Below are 18,357 nucleotides of genomic sequence, written 5' to 3'. Positions count from 1 at the left end.
CTGCCGCGGCACCGAAAATGGCTGCCATGGCATCCTGAACATATCGGGAAGCTGTCTCTGGCTCCTTGGGGGAAGGGGACTTTCATCCCCTTCCCCCAGGTAAAGGAAGTAGCCCTGCGGTGAGGCTACTCGATTCTGCAGTGGCTCTTGAGTTGGTGCAGAATCAGAGTCCCATGTTGAGCCACGTGTCCTGACACAGGACTCTGAATCCAGTGGAGCTGAGCTCCACTGAGCCCACCATCTCCCTCCCCACTCCCTCTCCCTGCTACACCTCCTCCCCACCCCAGAACACCTCCTCCCTGCCTCCCCTGTACCCCCACTCCACCTCTCTACCACTCAGCAATCAAGATGAGCCATCAGGCAACAGACCGCAGGTCCAACACCAGAGCTGGCTAGCTCTGTCACTGGGCCCATGGTAAGGCTTGCAGATGTGCCTTGTGGCATGTTTGCAACAGTGTGCGCCGGCAGTGAGCTGGCACGCAAGGCTCATGATTGGGCACTAAGATCACAAAGGAAGAGCTCAAATGGCTGTTCTGTGGTTTAAACATCATGGGGTTTAACAATCAAGGAAATCTTCTATGAAACCAAGCGTATGAACGGAAGGAGCACTTGAGCTTGTTGATCATTTCCAGTCCTGCAAGTGGTGTTTGTTTTGAACTAGAAATGGGAATGTAACATCTGAACCAAGCCTATGCTTTCCAGGGCCATATTGTAACTGACAAACCTAGAAATTATATGCAAAGCTAATATTAGTCAGTAGTGGTAGAATGCATTTTGAGGATGATTCTGAAAGTTTTCACATGAGCTTTGACATTCATATGGATATGCACACATAAAAAAGTTAGCTGGAATGAGTTCTCCATTATAAGAATTGTCTTGTTAGGTGTATGTGACAATCCAGTTTCAGATTTTTACATTAGAATTGGTTCAAATGTGCTTTGTTTTTTAGTTCATGTAAATCTTAATTGTTTCAGAAAAGACCTTCCCTTCAATTAAACCAGAAATATTATTTTTCCTTCATAATAAGGTGCACTAGGTGTGCTGTGGTTCCTCTTCTGGATTTTTATGGTTAGTGATACACCAGAAACCCACAGGAGAATTTCCCAGGCAGAAAAGGATTACATTCTCTCTTCCCTTACAGATCAGGTACGAAAGTTTTGGCAAAGCTTTTTTTTTCTTAATTGCTATTGAAATACTGGGGTAATATATATCCACTGTAGTGCTTGAAGGTCAAGTGAATCCTTTTCAGTAACTTTTTAGCACTTGGGTGACAAGAGGAAAATGAAAATGCCCAATGTTTCAATCACTAAAAAGCAGTTCGGTGTGTGTGTATTCGCCATGTTGGTGAACAGGCGATGACAAACCATGATTTTGGATCAGGGAAATTTGTATGCAGGATGAAAGATGCATAGTGAATCATGATCCCATGGCTCATTCTTGATCCCTTTACCATGAGGATCTACTATTATGTTTATGTTGAGTTCTAGTAGTACTGACTAATAAGGACAATGATCTTTGCAAGTCAGCTTTTTTGTTTTTAAGAAATGAAGTTTTAAACTATCTCTGTGCTTTTATCCCTCTCTTTAGCTTTCTACGCAGAAATCTGTGCCTTGGGAAGCCATGTTGACATCTCTTCCACTTTGGTCTATTGTTGTGGCTCACTTTTCTTATAATTGGACTTTCTATACCCTCCTTACTCTGTTGCCTACTTATATGAAGGAGATTCTAAGATTTGATGTACAGGAGGTAAGAGGTTCTTTGTTTTCTGAAGTTTCCTAGGGCATGCATGGACATCAAGTGACATTGGTTTTTACTGCTTTTGCTAACAAAAGTACTGACTTGCGGCTAACTATTAAAAATTGTAATCCTAGTTTGCCAAATTATAAAAGAGGTTGAAGTTCATTCCGTTACATAAGAGAAGACAAGAAAAGATTAAGGAAACTTTGTGACCTTAAGCACAAAGGATGAGGGGAGATTCTCTTTCAGAGGTCTGAGAGAGGGCTGCCTACCTCCATTCGCTTTCTGCACAGGTTAGAATGTAGGCAGGCAGTGCATCTCTCTCAAATCTGCTAACTTTTAATCTTCACAAACTGCATCTTTGATGCTACTATTGCTGTTTTTTTATTTTTTGAACATTTTTAACTCTACCTTTCTTGCCTGGGACAACCAAAAATGACTTCCAGTCAGGAAAGATCCAAAAATAATAGCAAATATTCATGGAATGAAACAATTTAAACTAATTAAAGGGCGTCAAAAAGATGCCAAAATTTACAGGTGAAAAACACAACAATATCACCTGCCCTCCTCCTGCCAGACATCATCCCTCTCCAAAATTAGAATCGAAAACCAATCTTCTGAAGGTAAGCTAGGGACTAGATGGGCCTCTATAGAGAAGGCATTCCACATGGTCCATGCCACCAACAAGAAAATGACTTACCTCCAGAAGGCAAGAGCACCTAGACCAAGGTCTCGAACGATGACTGAAGTATATGAGAAAACACATATGAGAGAAGATGGACCTTGAGGTATCTAATGGCAGGTCTCAAACCACTTTATATGTCAAAATTAGCACCTTGAATTGAGCTGAGAATTGGTAGCCAATGAAATTTACAAAGAATTGGGGGGATGTGATCTTATCCCACCAAGCAGGCCTGGTAAGCACTGTGGCTGGCTGCCACTTTGTGCACCAGTTGATGTTTCCAAACACTTTTTGTGGCCAGTTCCACACAGAGCACACTGCAGTAGTCCAGGTGGGAGGCGACCAGAGCATGGCTAGCTTAAACCAAGATCCAGCCTCTGCTGAAAAGGCTACAGCTGTCAAATCAGCTGGAGCTGACAAATGGCATTCTTCATCACTGATGTCACCTGGGCTTCCAGGAGAAGGCCTAGATCAAAGAGCACCCAAACTATGAACTTTAAGGAAGAATGCAACCCCATCAAGGACGACCTGAAAACCCTCTCTCAAATCAATAGAACATTCCGCTAAATAATAGTACCTCTGCCTTGTCTGGATTGCTTATCTCCTTGTCCTTAGACTTAGCAGAGATGAGGGCTGGCCATTTTACCACAGTCTGAATTGCCCACAGCACAGTGAGAGACTGAAGCATTGCCTCTTAGGAAAACAAGATTCAAGCACAGCTGCTATTTCCGCCCCAGAACAGGCAAATATATTATTTTATATTTGTATTGTTGAACTTCTAGTTTATTATTATTATCTATTATTGTTAGACCAAATACTCAAGTCTTGTAATCTAGGATAAGGACATGAAGGCATATCTTTACACTCTATGTCTTTACACTCTAGTTTTCTGGACTGTGTTGCTACTTTTGTACTAATTGTTTTGTTTACCATAAAGGCATGAAAGAGAAGTAATAAATATATTTATTATTAAATATATTTATTTTGCATACCATCCTTCCTGCAAGGCGGCTTCCCTTTCTTGTTCTCACAAAAACCCTGTGAGATAAAACCCTGTGAGATAATTGAGGCTAAGTGTCTGGCCAAGGTCTCCCAGGAAGCTTCATGGCTGAGCAGGGATTGGAACCTGGATCTTCCAGGTCTACATCCAGCTCCCAAATGACTACACCACTCTGACTCTATTAGTGATACATCCTAGCTTTAACCATTGCTTATCACTTCTCTCAGAATAGTCAAAAGAGCTTTTAAATAACTGCTCCTCACCACCATCCCCAAAAATATATTCTTTCTTTGTCTCCCCAGAATGGATTTTTATCAGCACTACCTTATTTTGGTTGTTGGCTTTGTATAATTCTCTCCGGCCAAATTGCTGATTACTTACGAGAAAAGCAAAATATGTCTACTGTGTGTGTTCGCAGAGTATTTACAATGATTGGTAAGAAGAAAAATTGTTATTGGTTTTTATTTAAACTAATGTTCTCAGTGAGAACATAGATTGTGCAAATGGGAATAAGCCCTATGTTAGTAACTACCTTATCTGTTTTCTGTAGTTTAACATTAAGACTGATATACAGGCTTATTTTAAACTCCAACTTTTCTGTTTCTAAAGAAAGCTACCATTTCTGTACCCAGCTCTTGTTGGTTGGTTTTTTGTTTACACTTCTTGGTCTCAGTAGCAACATGGCCATTCCTGCACATCTTATTATAGTCTACAAGCCAAATGCAGCCCACCAAGTCAAGAACTGTGACTTAACAAGGGCTTGGATAACCTATTTTGCTGCATGGAGCCTTCCAACACTTTTCAGACTAGTGAGCTTCGTTCAGCTTAGTGGGTTGCAGGTTCTCCAGGCCTGAACTAGATGGTGAGCCATGGTACTTGCTGTATCACATGCGCTAGCCTCCTTCCTGAGGCCCAGGTGGCTGCTGAAAAGAAGTCCAGTCACCTCCCAGCATACTGTGCATGTGTTGAGAGATTAGGAGCCACAAAATTGGCCTTGTGTGTGCTGCATGTCCGTAGATTTCTAGAACGAATGTATCCTAAGAATATCATGCTTGTGTGTGGTTTTTTTGTTTGTTTTTAAAGGACATGCCTATGCCCTGGGCTTTTGAAGAAAGCAGGTTGTACACCATGTCAAACCACTGTCCCATCCAACTCTACTTTTGGTGACATCCACAGTTTCCCTTCCACTGGAGCAATGATTCACCCAGCAGCACAATGAATCCTTGCTTCAGAGGAAGGGAATATGAGGATACTATCCGCTGATTGCTGGCAATGGGCTCTCCAGGGTCCACAGAGAGAGGTCTTTCCCAGCGTACTTGTAAATGCCATAGACTCTCCCCTGATGAAACATGGAAGCTGAGGAGATGAGTGCAGTGCTTCCAGTGGCTGTTAGAATCCAAAGCAATCCTCTCGTCATTCATAAAATCCAATAAAAATAGCAGATCCCAAAAGGGAGGTCCTTGTCAGAACAAAATAATTTAATATAATAGCGAGAGAGGTCCAGAATCTAGCAGCTGGAAAATATTTTTAGGAGCACTCCGGCTGACAGTGCTGTTAGCTAGTAGCTGTCTTGAAAGTTCCCCGGACCTCCTAATTTCTTTATAGGGCATTAAAAACGTCACTACCAGTTTCACTGAGAAACTAGAAGTTGCTTTTTTAAAACAAAGGCTCAGTCTGAGCCTGGCAGAGGCTGCGGCAGATGTCCATGACCTCTGTAGGATCAGAGGATCCTCTGGAGGTGAAGGGACCAGAGCTCGTCTTGGTTTCGGAGGATGGGGGGGAGAAGGCATTCACTCCTATCTGTGGTTATACTTAACTTTGGGAGGGTTCCGGAATAGAACCCCCATGGATATGGGGAAACGCCTGCACTTTAATCACCGGTTCTCTTGCTCTTGCTTTCATTCTGTCCTGTACACAGCTGCCTTCAGCTACCAAGTCATAATATAACCTAGCCTGAACTTAAAAGTGTATAACTGACCAGTCCTTACTCTGGTGACTTCATTACCCAGTTGTAATTGTTCTTTACAAAAAAAAACAAAAGTATGTTCTTTGTGATTAGCTTCTGGTTCTCTAATTGCTTGGATTCTACCCTATAGAAAGTTGCACAAGAATTAAACATGTGTTAAGTATTGCAGTGATATACTGTATATTGTACAGTAGGTGGCGATAGAATAACCACACTCAACTTTTTTTTATTTGAATTTCCAATTCTTTATCACAGTAAACCAATAATACTACCCAATCCATAAGAAAGCATTAAAAGGGGGCTTGAGATTAATACTTTTTAAAAAATAGAGTCCGGATTTGATGCTATTTTAAAAGCTGTACGTGAAACTACTTGCTTATCTTACATAGGCTGGGATCCTGTGGGCATGTACTTAGAATAAGTTCCAATGAACTCAATAAGATTTTGTTCCAAGTAAACATGCATAGTATCATTCATAATGCAAGGTTGGCTGGACCATATATGAAATGGAACAGATAAAATGATTTTCATAATGTTACTCTAGTACGTGTTATCAGTTTACAGTCCTTGAGATTTCTAGACAGGGATCTCTCTGGAATCTGGATCTATAGATTCCAGCCTTTTCATGCCAGGGACCAGCCAGCCATATGGGGTGCATCTGCTTGGGGTGTTCGGGAGGAAATACACACGTTCAACATGCACCCCATGTGTCTTGAACTGACCCTGTGCTAGGTCCGTTGAACGCAGGAAGCTATTTAAACCAATGTCACATGCTTGATCTGTCTAGCCCACTGTGGTCTACTTAGACTTTCAGCAGCTTTCCAGGATCTCAGGGATTTTTCCTAGCTGTGATCCTATGTGATCCTTTAACTAGGATGCCATAGATAACCTTTTGCATGGAAAACATCTGCTTCTATACCACTGGGCTATGGCACTCCTTGTGTAAACATGAACCCACACACCACTGTGAATGCTTAGTATCCATCTGTGCTCTCAAAGATGCATGTACGCTCACCTGCACTTGCCCATTCCTTTTCTCACACCCCACAGTACCAGGCATATCTCCCAACTCTTGACTGCTTCCAAGGTTCTAGATGCTGCTGACCAGGCCCTGTGTCACATAAGAACAGCCCCACTGGATCAGGCCATAAGCCCATCTAGTCCAGTTTCCTGTATCTCACAGCAGCCCACCAAATGCCCCAGGGAGCACACCAAATAACAAGAGACCTCATTCTGGTGCCCTCCCTTGCATCTGGCATTCTGACATAGCCCATTTCTAAAATCAGGAGGTTGCACATACACATCATGGCTGGATTTTTCCTCCAGAAACTTGTCCAATCCCCTTTTAAAGGCGTCTAGGCTAGACACCAGCACCACATCCTGTGGCAAAGAGTTCCACAGACCGACCACACGCTGAGTAAAGAAATATTTTCTTTTGTCTGTCCTAACCCTCCCAACACTCAGTTTTAGTGGATGTCCCCTAGTTCTGGTGTTATGTGAGAGTGTAAAGAGCATCTCTCTATCCACTTTATCCTTCCCCTGAATAATTTTGTATGTCTCAATCATGTCCCCCCTCAGGTGTCTTTTTTCTAGACTGAAGAGGCCCAAACGCCGTAGCCTTTCCTCATAAGGAAGGTGCCCCAGCCCAGCAATCATCTTAGTCGCTCTCTTTTGCACCTTTTCTATTTCTGCTATGTCCTTTTTGAGATGTGGCGACCAGGACGCAATACTCCAGGTGTGGTCACCAACCTGTTTGTGTTCCTCTGCCTATTTGAAGAGGCTGCAGTGGACTTTCATGAAGTACAGGCATGCCCCTGTATCCACTGAGTATCCATTCCAGCCAGCCCCCCCCCCCGCCCATGGATACAGAAACTACAGATATGGGGAACACTATCTCTATTGTCCCTGCGCCCTTCCGCCCATGCTCATTAACCTTGTTTAGAACCTTACCAGGTTCTTCCTTTTACAGGTCACTATAAGCATATAAGCTTAGAGTGACTTGGAGGCAGGCTGCAGGCAGCCTGAATGCTTGAAAAAACTAGATCTAATGTTAACAGAAAGTTTTGTATTTTCTTTTCTTTACAATCATGTAATGGCAGGGCTCAGTGATGAGCAATAGTGTCTCTTTGCTATGTAATAGAATCCTCTATTGTCTTACTGATCCATGTAGCAAATGTTGTAGAGTACCGCTAGTATTAAAAAGTAAAGAATCAAAGCTAACAATGTACTATGCAAAAGATAAATTGAGGGTAATTTCTTAATGTTTGTTTTAATTAAGGAATGATTGGGCCTGCAATATTCCTTGTAGCAGCTGGATTTATAGGCTGCAATTATGAGCTAGCTGTTGCATTTGTTACCATTTCAACAACACTAGGGGGATTTTCTACTTCGGGTTATAGCATCAACCACTTGGATATTGCACCATCGTAAGTATTAACAAAAACATTTAAAACTATATTATTTCATAAACTTGCCTGAAAACTGAACTGGACTCATTCTTTAGTGAGATTAATGTAAGATTTGATGAAGTGGGACCAGAAGAGCATTTTGAAACAGTTTGTTGTAGCAGCTTATGGTCAAATCCACATACGTTCTGCTAGTGTTTGCATCTTTGCATGTTGTCAGCACGGAGTAAATGTTTATTATTTTGCTATTGTCGTTACTAAAATAATAAAAGCACTACACCAAAACTGCAGTGTGATGACCTGAAAATTGGCTTCACTAAAACATTTGTTGCCAAAGTTAACCCAAAAAGGGTGGGGAAAGGAGCTGAGAAGGTGGATAGTTGTGTGTTCACAACATTATAAGCAACTGAGGAGATGAGTGGCCTACAGTTACCCAGAAACCACTCTATACCAGTCTAAGATTAAGGAGGGGGGCTTGCCACTGTGTTGCAGGCTTGTGCTTGAGGAAACAGCTGTGTTCACCCTGAAGACCCCATTCTCGCTTACCCTACCTTAGTTCCAATCTGACAAGGAATTTTCCATCCATCTTCTCTCTGCCCCATCTCTTCCTTGCAGTCTGGCTACTGAACCTATTTTTTTTTACTTTGTCTCTTTAACAGTTATGTTTATTTAGAAGTGAGGTCCTATAAATTCAGTGAGATTTACTCCCATGTACCAGTAATTGTGTTTAGGATTGCTGTCTTAGGGCCCAATCCTAAGCAGTGCACACCGGCTCACCACTAGTGTGCATGGTCACAAATGTCCCATAAGACACATTTGCAAGCCCTCACTGCCAGAGCTAGCCCAGCGCCAGCCAGCACTGGGCTAGCACCAGGTAGAAAGCTAGTGATCTGTTGCTCAGCAGTAGCCCAAACTGCCAGGTGGTTGAGAGGTAGGTGGGGTAGGTAGGTAGGTAGGAGAGGAGGTGAGGAGGAGGCACTAGGAACACTAGAGCAAGAAGGGGACAAATGTCCCCTTCTCCTGAGGAGGCGGTGGCAGCTGCCCAGGGTGTACTAGATTCCACGGCAGCTGTTCTCACCACCGCGGCAGCCCCACGCACTGGGCGGCTCAGGATTGGGCTGTCAATCTGCTATGACTGTTTTCTGGCTGCTTTTGTTCTTAGACCTTAGTATTCTGGAGCACATTAGTGCTTTCTTGTTATGTATGCTATTAGAGTTGCTTGCATAGGTGGGCACTGAGAGGAACGATCAGGAACTGCTTCTCCCAGCAGAGCCCAGATGAACTTTATACATTTGTTTCTCAGGGTGTGTATTAATGTCACTGCAGTATTTTAACATTCCATGGATAAAATGTACTATTAAAGGTTTTACGGAATGTTGTTGTAAATTTATCTGTCCTATGAGGCTTTTATCCTTTGGCATTTATCTTCATAAAGTCATTAATTTTAAGCACTACCAAATTGGTTAAGGGTATATAAATGTCATTTCCTTATTCGAAGGAATATGTAATTCATATACTGAAGCCTATAAAATATAAATGGTGTTCCCAAGTGTATTCAAACTTCTGCCCATCTTCTTCTTAATCGAAAGCTGTATCGGTGTGAATCCTTCCAACTTCAGAGGAAATTTCCCCACTTTTTAAAAAATAAGATTACTTCCAGGTCTCCAAATCCTATACACAGTAGCCCTAGAATGCCAGCACCTGTCCAAACTTTTCTGGTGTTCTGCCCAGTGTTGCACCAACTTTTAAACTGCAAAAATAGTATTGGGAGGGGGTGGGAGGATGTTTGGTTCTCCTGCAAAGACTGCAATTTTTTCATGTATGTTCAGATTGATTCCAGAACTGATTTTGCTAAAAGGGGGCAAGCGTAGCATTGCAAAGTTGATATGCATCTTTTTTTGAGTGAGAAGAAAAACTAGCTTTTTCCGTTTATTTATTGCTAAGCTGTTGAAAGAATTGCTCCTCTCTTACTGTTCTAAGGAATGTGATTTAAAAAAAAACATTTTTATGATCATTTCTTCAGCAAAATGTGGCAAAACAGGGATTGTCTGGGTGTAGCTTTCATTTTCCCCTATGTAGAAACCACCAGCATATTCTGCAATGCATTTCTAGTAATCTGCAAGAATGAACCCTAGTCCCTGGCCTCTAGTCTTCTGTGTCTGTCATTCTCTGCCCATATATTCAATCTAACAGGTATAACAAGCCGTCACATTACCATTTCTTACAGACCATATTTTCCTTATGTAAGCACATGCACACTTGAAGGAGGGCTACACTTGCCTCATACAGGGAATCCCAGTGCCAGGGGGAAAATGCCAGCGGCTTAGTGCTTAGGTTTTATTTTCCTTGTAAATACTTTATTGAGAAACAAGCATGTAGGAAGCTTTCTTAATCCCCGCTGGACAAGTGGATGAATCATGTGTGAAATTCCTCCTGATGACTCTCGTTTCAGTATGTCAGCAAGGCTTTGGGTGCCAAAATAGTTGGGATAGTGCTGAGAATGTTTGCTCTGTCTAATCGGTGTCTAGTTCTATATAATGTGCATGCTGTGTTCTAAATGTTGCGGAGGGAATTTGCTAGGAAGATGCTCAAAGCGCTATGTGGCTTCAGTAACAGTCTTCCCTATTTTCTTAGATATGCTGGTATTCTCCTTGGAATCACAAATTCATTTGCTACTATCCCAGGAATGGTGGGACCACTTGTTGCTAAGAGCCTAACTCATAGTGTAAGTCATTCCTGGTCATTTTAAAGACTGAAACTGTTGACGGATGCCTTTATTATTGGTTATGAGTTTTCAATAAACAAAACTAAGAGGATATGTTAACCTTTTTTCTTTGCCAGAATATTTCATGTACATCTGTACTAAGTATTCAGTTACATGTCATGCAGCAGAAAGGTTATTCTCAGACTTCTTGCACAAAAATCAATTTTTATTTTAAAAAACCATATGCTCTAGCTCTGTGGTTTTCAAACTCTCCCAGAGTTTGAAACCCACAGTAAGTCCTGGCGGGGGGGGGGGAGGCAGTGAGGGTGGGGGGAAGGCAACGACACGATCCCAGGGATCGCGCCGCTCAGGGTGAGCGATCACGCTTTGCCTCCACAAAACCAGAAGTGGAGTGTGATCGCTCCACTCTCACTGCTACTAACCTAGGGAGCCGTGCAGAGGCTCGCGCAGGGCTCCCAACAGCCCCAGGATGCTGCTGCAGGGACTGGCGAGGGCAGACTAGTCCCTGCAGCCCCGTCAGAAGTGAAAGTGGACTGATCGCATTCAGCTTCTGGTTTAGCGGAGGCAGGGCGCAATCGCCCACTTTCACTTTGGAATCCTCAGGGAGCCCTGCGGACAGCCGTGCATGGCTTCCCGCACCCCCAGGAGGCTGCAGGAGGCTGTGGTAAGTGCAGCCAAGCCCCTGAAGCCCCCTGAGCGGCACGGTCCTGGGGATCGTGCCACTGCCTCCTCCTTGCCTCCTGGCTGCCCCTGCCCTGTAAGGGCAAAGAGGCCAGGGCCCTCAGGCTGGGGCATCACGATGCCCCAATCTGAAAACCTCTGCTCTAGCTTATTACTTCATCAGCTTTGCCATAGTAACCCTCCCAAGTTCAACACAACAGTTACTCATGCCTCTTTAAATGCAGCTAAAACAAAATGAGGACAGCCTGTTTTTCCTCTGTTCCATAGCCCAGGGACAAGCAGATCACAAAAAAAGGAGGAAGAACCACATGGAACCACAATGTAAATTAACCCTTATGTGGGACAAATCCTTGAAGAAAGAACCCCCCACACAACAAAGAAAGCTGCTTTCTTTTGTTCCCATCAGCTCATAATTTCCTCTCTTGTCGCATTCTGACTGTGTCATTAAGTTGTCACAACCTTTTGATCCATTCAAGATACATAGCTAGAGGAATCAAGATACACACCCCCTGGCATCTGCTTACATGGACCTTGCATGTGTATAGAGCTGCAGTCTCAAGTTTTTTTTAGACTAAAGTCATTGTAATCCTTCCTGGTTGGTTTCATGCAACTTGTTAAATTAGATGTTGTGATCTTAAACCTGTGATTTTCAACCTTTTTCATCTCACGGCACACTGACCAGGCACTAAAATTGTCAAGGCACACCATCAGGTTTTTGATAATTGCCAAGGCACACCATGCTGCCAGTGGGGGCCTCATATCCCTATTGGCCCTACTAATAAATGACCTTTTCTCAAATTCCTGTGGCACACCTGTGGACCACTTGAGGCACACCAGTGTGCCACGGCACAGTGGTTGAAAATGGCTGTCTTAAATGGACATCATACTCATAACTTCAGTATAAAAGTGATGCTACTGTTGAACATTGCTTTGTGATCTCTGAGGTATACACCTCCTTCCCCCTTATTAAGAGTGTTGAAAATGTCAATGTTCTTAGTTAGACAGGATGTCATATGAGCTAAATTCGGATATGTATGGATTCTGGTGTGTGAAGCGGGGCCTGAAAGGATTTTCTTGAATCCAGCTGTAATGAGCAGTAGTAAGGGAGAAATAGGAATAGCAGGAAGGGAAAATAATACATTACTTGCACTACAGTGCTGTTCATTCTTGTATGGTGGCAGTCACTGATTATCATCTTATTTCTGTCTTTTTCTTTTGCCAGAATACTGTGGGAGAGTGGCAAGTTGTGTTCTATATTGCTGCTGCCATTAACTTATTTGGAGCCATTTTCTTTGCGTTGTTCAGCAGTGGAGAAGTGCAAGACTGGGCAGTCAATGGCTACCACTTGCATAGGAACTGAAGGAGTATGGGATTTCAACTCTGTGCATTACAATCATATGACCTGGAAAGCCTATCACATGACACCTGCAAAATGTACTGTAACCTTTTCCTGCTGTGGTAGAACTCATTTCACATTTCGAATTCACTGACTTGATTGAAGTTGGGGTCTAATACTTCTACTTGGTGTTGAGTATCTAAAGACCTGACACATTTTAATCAATGTATTTTGACTTTTTAAAATTTTAAGTTTGAATTAAAGCATTAAAAAGGAAGCCTTATTGTTGAAGTAAGAATATGTAGCAATTAGGAAGTTTTGTAGAGAGATTTCTTATGATAAACTATTTTAAGGAAGGTTGTTCAGAATTATTGCTGTTAGGGCTGCAATCCTATACACACTTACCTGGGAATAAGTTCCATTGAATGCACAGGATTACACTGCAAGGGTATTCAGTTTTTCTCATCCTTTTAATCATAAAGCAGTAGAAATTAAAAAGGGGTTTCAGCTGTGTGCCCTCTTAAAATATGAGTTTGCCACAGTAGACCCACTGTAAGATTTCACCAAACTTGGGGAACCACACACTATTGATGCAAGAATAATCCAGAATTCCCTTCTACATAGAAAAGTGTTCAGGCAAGAAATATTTTTTGAAAGCACAGCACCTGTTTACTGGCTTAACATCGATTTTGAGCAACAGACCACTGTTATACATTTTAAATAATATCAAAGCAGCAGCAGAAGCATTCTTAAGTTGGTAACAGATGGAAAAACTGATTTAATTGGCTGTTAACCGTTTTATTTACTCACTAGAAATCTAAACAATTGCCTGCATAGGTTTTATTCAAGAGCTGAATGTGTTCATGAAGGTCATCAGAATCCTGCTGTGCTTGTCCTATACCTGCCCACTATGCAGATATGGAAGCTGTCTGGGCTTTGGTCATGATGATATCAGAATGTTGACATGAGATTGTCCTGTGTGATGTGGCACTATTTGTTGGGGGGGGGGGGGGGGCTTTCCTCAAATATCTTTTGGATCTAGCACATCAAACTGGAAGTAGAAGAAATTCCCATGTACATACCCTGGAAGTGATAAAGGAAAGAAAATGCTTTTTTTTTTTTTTTTTTAAGAAATAGTTTTGGATTTTTGCTCCAGTCAGTTGAAAGTTGGCCACCAGTAGGATGACTGAAAAGTCAAACTTATGTAGCACTGAAGACAGTTGTTGTGTGGAAATAGGTTTGCTCAAGAACACATTGGGAGATAAGTGGAGACAACACAGTAGCCTCTAAGTCTGCTGCGTTCTCTGTATACAGCGGTGCTGGATGCAGCAGGGAAAGACCCCCTTCTCAAGCATTCCTAGTGTAAAGCAAGTAGGTGGAAGACACTTGACACTGTGTGCTGTTCTTTCCACCTATCAAAGCAGATATACCTGCCATGTGCTGCTCCAGTGGAGCCTGACTGATTTCATTTCTAAGAAATGGCAGTGACTTCTCTTTACCAGCTTTAAATATATGTTTATTTTGCATTGAAGTGTTCTGACAACTTGTTAAATCATCTTACATTTGCAACTTTTGGTATAATAAACACTGCTGGCTTTTCTGTTCTGTATTTTGTTCAGCTGCTTAAAAAAACTACAACCCCTAAAATGGTTGTAAGTGTGCATGACTGGTAAACTCTTTCCTTTCCAACTAAATCCTCAGTGTAATCGATCTTTCATGTTCAAGCCAACTGACAGTGCAATCCTATCCTCCAACAGTGCAGTGGTCCCTGTGTGGCCCAGAGTGTCACAAACATGCTGTAAAGCACAGTTGTAAGTACTATCTAGAGCAGTGGTTCTCACACATTTAGCACCAGGACCCACCGGGACAAAATGAGAATCTGTCAGGACCCACCGGAAGTGATGTCATGAGTGGAAGTGACATCATCAAGCAGGGAAATTTTTAACAATCCTAGGCTGCAATCCTACCCACACTTACCCAGGAGTAAGTTTCCTTTACTATCATTATTAAAAGAATATACTTAGTAGCTTGTTAAAAGTACAGGCCTGTAACATGTACCCAAATGCAGTCACATATCATGGTAGCATCAAGTCTATTAAAAATAAAATATTGAAATGAATAGGGACCCACCTGAAATTGTCTCATGACCCACCTAGTGGGTCCCGACCCACAGTTTGAGAAACACTGCTCTAGAGTAAGCTGTGCCAGTGGTCTGTGTCTGCCTGCCAGCACTACAACCAGGCCCCCAGGCACAGGCAGAGGTGAGTTTAGTGCCAGCCCATGCAGGGACTGGGAGAGGGTGGCTGGAGGGCATTTTGGAGGTGGGGAGGGACTATTTTTGGGCAGGAGAGGGTGGAATAGGGGATGGGACAGGCCTGGGAAGGAGCAGGAATGGTAGGCACCTACTCCACCATATGCTATTCTCCTTCCTGGTTCATATGGTGTTACACCAGGCTTCTCCAATGGAAGGAAATCCATAGGACAGGCTGGGCCTTTACTTGGCATAAGGGGAAACATATCCCCCAGTGGCATAGCTGGAAGGAGTGCACTGCCTGACCTGGGCTGCCCCCTGACCTGTACCCCTCCAAATGCAACCTGAGTAGTGCTCTGTTTGCACCTGGAGGCTGTTCTAAGGCCTTCTGAAAGCCTTAGAACGTCACTTCTGGTTTTGCAGGAAAAAGACTGAACTGATGTTTTAAGGTCTTTAGAAGGCCTTCTGAGGTTTCCCTTGGTCTCAGAACACCCTGCAGGCACAAGCAGAGCACAGCTCCAGTCACATTCGGAAGGGTACAGGTCAGGGGGTGAAGAATCAGGCAGGGGTGATGTTGCCACTCCCAAAACCAGGGCTTTTTTTCCAATGGAACGCACCGGAACAGCGTTCCGGCACCTTTTTTATGCAGTCCCCCGCAGGTAGACTGCTGCTGCCCAAGGAGGCTCCATTCTCGGTGGCCAGGTGCTTCCCCTCAGCAGGACGCGGTGCGCCTGCCCGCCCCAGTCTGAGGCGGCCCACGAGCCACCGCCCTTCTCACCGTCGTGCCGCGGCTCCTTCGCAGCCCTGAGGCGAGACCCAGGCCTGGAGGCCACCATGGTCCTCTCCAGGAGCGCTTAGCAACTGACGTGCGCCGCCCATTAGCTCACTGGTTGCCATGGGTGGGGCTCCCAGCCCGGTCCCGGCTGCCCAGACGCAGACGTAGGAAGGTGGTTAAACTCACCCCTCTGCTCTGGTCATGGCCTGATCAAGAGCTTTCACGGTGACATTCGGGCTAGACTGGTCCTGGCTGGAAGGTGGCAAAAGCCTGGAGAAGGTTGTTGTCCTTGGCACTGCTCGTGCTCGTCCCTGTGGCTGCTGGCTTATTTATTGATACACACACACACACACAAAGTGAGGCAAGTTACATTCTACATGGATCTTCTCACAGTCTGGTTGCATTCTGGCTGTTGTCTCCTCCCACACAAAGAGCCAGTTTATTTGACTCTCAGCCAAAAGAGCTCTGCTCAGCTTGTCAAATCTTGCCACTCCTGATGATCTTGAACAGATGACCTTCAGAACGGGCATAACTGCTGGCCCTCTGGACCAGACCTCCTGTCCTTACAAGATGGTTAGAGAATGGTGGAGGATGAAGTCATTGGTGTATACTGGGTGCCTATATACCCTGTTTGAAACCATCTTGCTTGTGCTGGAGCCCAGTTGCTAGGGGCCTTAGGACGTACCCTGAACTCCATGATGTCTCACCCACTCTCTAATAGTGCACTGAGCACCAAGGGAGGGGGATCAACCTGGCATAGGCCTTAGACCAGTACCCAACCTGGCTAAGCTCAGCACCTTGCATTCATGCCCTAATCACAATTGAATCCTGTCTGGATTATCTGTGAGCAGTAGCTTCCTTTCCAGCTCCAGCAGGCTGCACAACCATTACCACTTAACACAAGTCAAATTGTGGAAATGGCTCCCTTAATATTTTTGTGTAATATGAATAGCAAGAGGCACTAAATACCAGAAATATCTTGTTCTTTCAGCTACTATCTTGGAATGCAAACTCTCTCATTCATGTTGTTTAAGGATGACACTAAGGAAACGGTTTAGAACCTTTCTCTTCTATGCCAATGATAACAATATGCTGAGCTCACAATATAGAAATATCCCAAGATGCCCAGTTCACCCATAAGGCTCTTCTCTGACCAAAAGCCAGCATCTAAAAATCCCTCTTAGAGAACAGGCTAACTGTGGTATGTTCACAAGGGTAAACAGAAAGTCATAAATAAGAGCCATAAACAAATAAAAGGGATGCATAGAGGACCAGATCCTTTGTAATGGATATATCTGTAAACAAATTGCCGATGCGTATCGAATTGCCCTCCTGAACATCCTGAGGATCAAGATGTTGATCTGATAACCAAGCCAAATGTTTGTGGGACTGTTGGTCTGTTATTTTTCCCATGCTTGCCATGGATGTGTTTTGCTCTCTTTGTGTGCTCTTTTGTCCCCCCTCCCCTACCTAGTCTATCCTATAAAACCAGCATCATTGTAATTGTTCACGGTCTCTCCACGTGTGTGTGTTTGTGGAAGGCCCCGTTTGCAAACGAGTAAAACGTAAGAAGTCCTTTGAATTCTCCTGTCGCCTGTTTGTTTGCCTCTCCAAAAATCCAAAGAACCGTGTGTGTGTTCATTCGGGAACAGTTTTTGGTGCCTCGACTCGGATTGGAAGGCAAGGCTCTGCGAGGATCGAGACGAAGTCATTGCAGGGGACAGCGCACCGCCAGAAGGTAAAGTGAGTCGGCTCCCGCACCCCTTGTGTGCGTCCTGGCGCTGGGTTGTCTCTGAATCTGACCGTCTCCTTCTCTGCAAGAAAGAGCCCAGGAGAACGGAACTTCGCCCGCGGAAAAGTACAGCGCGCTTAGGTGAGAATTCTCTGTGGGAACCCAGTGGGGGGACCCTGAAGTTTGAAGGGAAGTTCTGGTGTGGAGCTTCAGTGGGGAGGGTGATTGTGTTTGTATTACTGTACATACATATTGCTGATTGTGTTTGAATTACTGTACATATTTGTATATTATTGTACATTTTGCTGTGTGTGTGCGCCCATCTCCGTGGCTTCAGAGCAAGGCCATGTGGTTCTCTGCCTGACTGAGTGTTGTGTGACTGAGATACGAATGAGAATATGAGTGTGTGTGTGTGTCAAGGCAGCAAACCCCCAGGTTTTGAAGGATTGGCCATGCGTGAGTCACTGTTTTGGGCAGCCGGTCCAGCTGAGACCTGGCTCCCAGCTCCCAGCCGGACCCAGCTGAGACACAGGAGGCCAGCCTGTGTGACCATTAAGATGAGGCACTCAGAGCCTGGGCCTGAAGGAAGAAACCCTTTGAAATGCATATTGGATAACTTTGAGTCTCTGGGAAGGGGAAACCCCACCCTTCTGAATGGGCGCATTACTGGCCAACTCAGAATTTCAAAGGCCAGCAGTTGGTATTGTTGGCAACCTTCAGTCTCGGAAGACTATGGTATCGCGCTCTGGATGGTGGTTCTGGCATTTGTTGTTAACCAGATCTCACTAGTTTCAGGAAGGCATTAGACACTGGATCTTTCCTGAGTTTCAACAAGGCCCCCTCCCTTCTCTCCTCCAAAGTACTTAGTGTTCTGCTTGCCTGCCCCTTCCCCTCAGTGTTCCTGACATCCCTCTCTTCTATCTGCTTGGCAATTTCATATGATGTGTTCTGTCTTCCCTTGTCTGAGAGACAAGATACAATTCGCTGTCTTGTTCATGGGTGCTCAGGATCAGGCTCATTTGAACTTAGTGTTTTTTAAGGCACTTACTACTAAGTGCATTGAAAAA

At 44.0% G+C, this 18,357-nt stretch overlaps 1 protein-coding gene across 2 annotated transcripts in view; it reads left to right on the top strand.

Annotated features, from left to right (window-relative positions):
- SLC17A5 (solute carrier family 17 member 5) overlaps positions 1–12,642 on the top strand; it is a 31,655-nt gene extending 19,013 nt beyond the window's left edge. The window contains exons 6-11 of one of the 2 annotated variants that reach the window (XM_066609617.1): positions 1,028–1,146; positions 1,588–1,746; positions 3,722–3,854; positions 7,664–7,811; positions 10,425–10,515; positions 12,419–12,642. In XM_066609617.1, coding sequence (XP_066465714.1) covers positions 1,028–1,146; positions 1,588–1,746; positions 3,722–3,854; positions 7,664–7,811; positions 10,425–10,515; positions 12,419–12,556 — 788 coding nt within the window. In that variant the 3' untranslated portion in view covers positions 12,557–12,642. The remainder of the gene's footprint in view (positions 1–1,027; positions 1,147–1,587; positions 1,747–3,721; positions 3,855–7,663; positions 7,812–10,424; positions 10,516–12,418) is intronic. The other variant, XM_066609623.1, reaches the window with a different exon arrangement.
- Positions 12,643–18,357: the final 5,715 nt, after the last annotated feature.

This window comes from Tiliqua scincoides, chromosome 1, assembly GCF_035046505.1.
Source record: "Tiliqua scincoides isolate rTilSci1 chromosome 1, rTilSci1.hap2, whole genome shotgun sequence".
Lineage (NCBI taxonomy): Eukaryota > Metazoa > Chordata > Lepidosauria > Squamata > Scincidae > Tiliqua > Tiliqua scincoides.
Note: the sequence above shows the minus strand (reverse complement) of the source record. Positions and strands in the feature narration are given on the sequence as shown.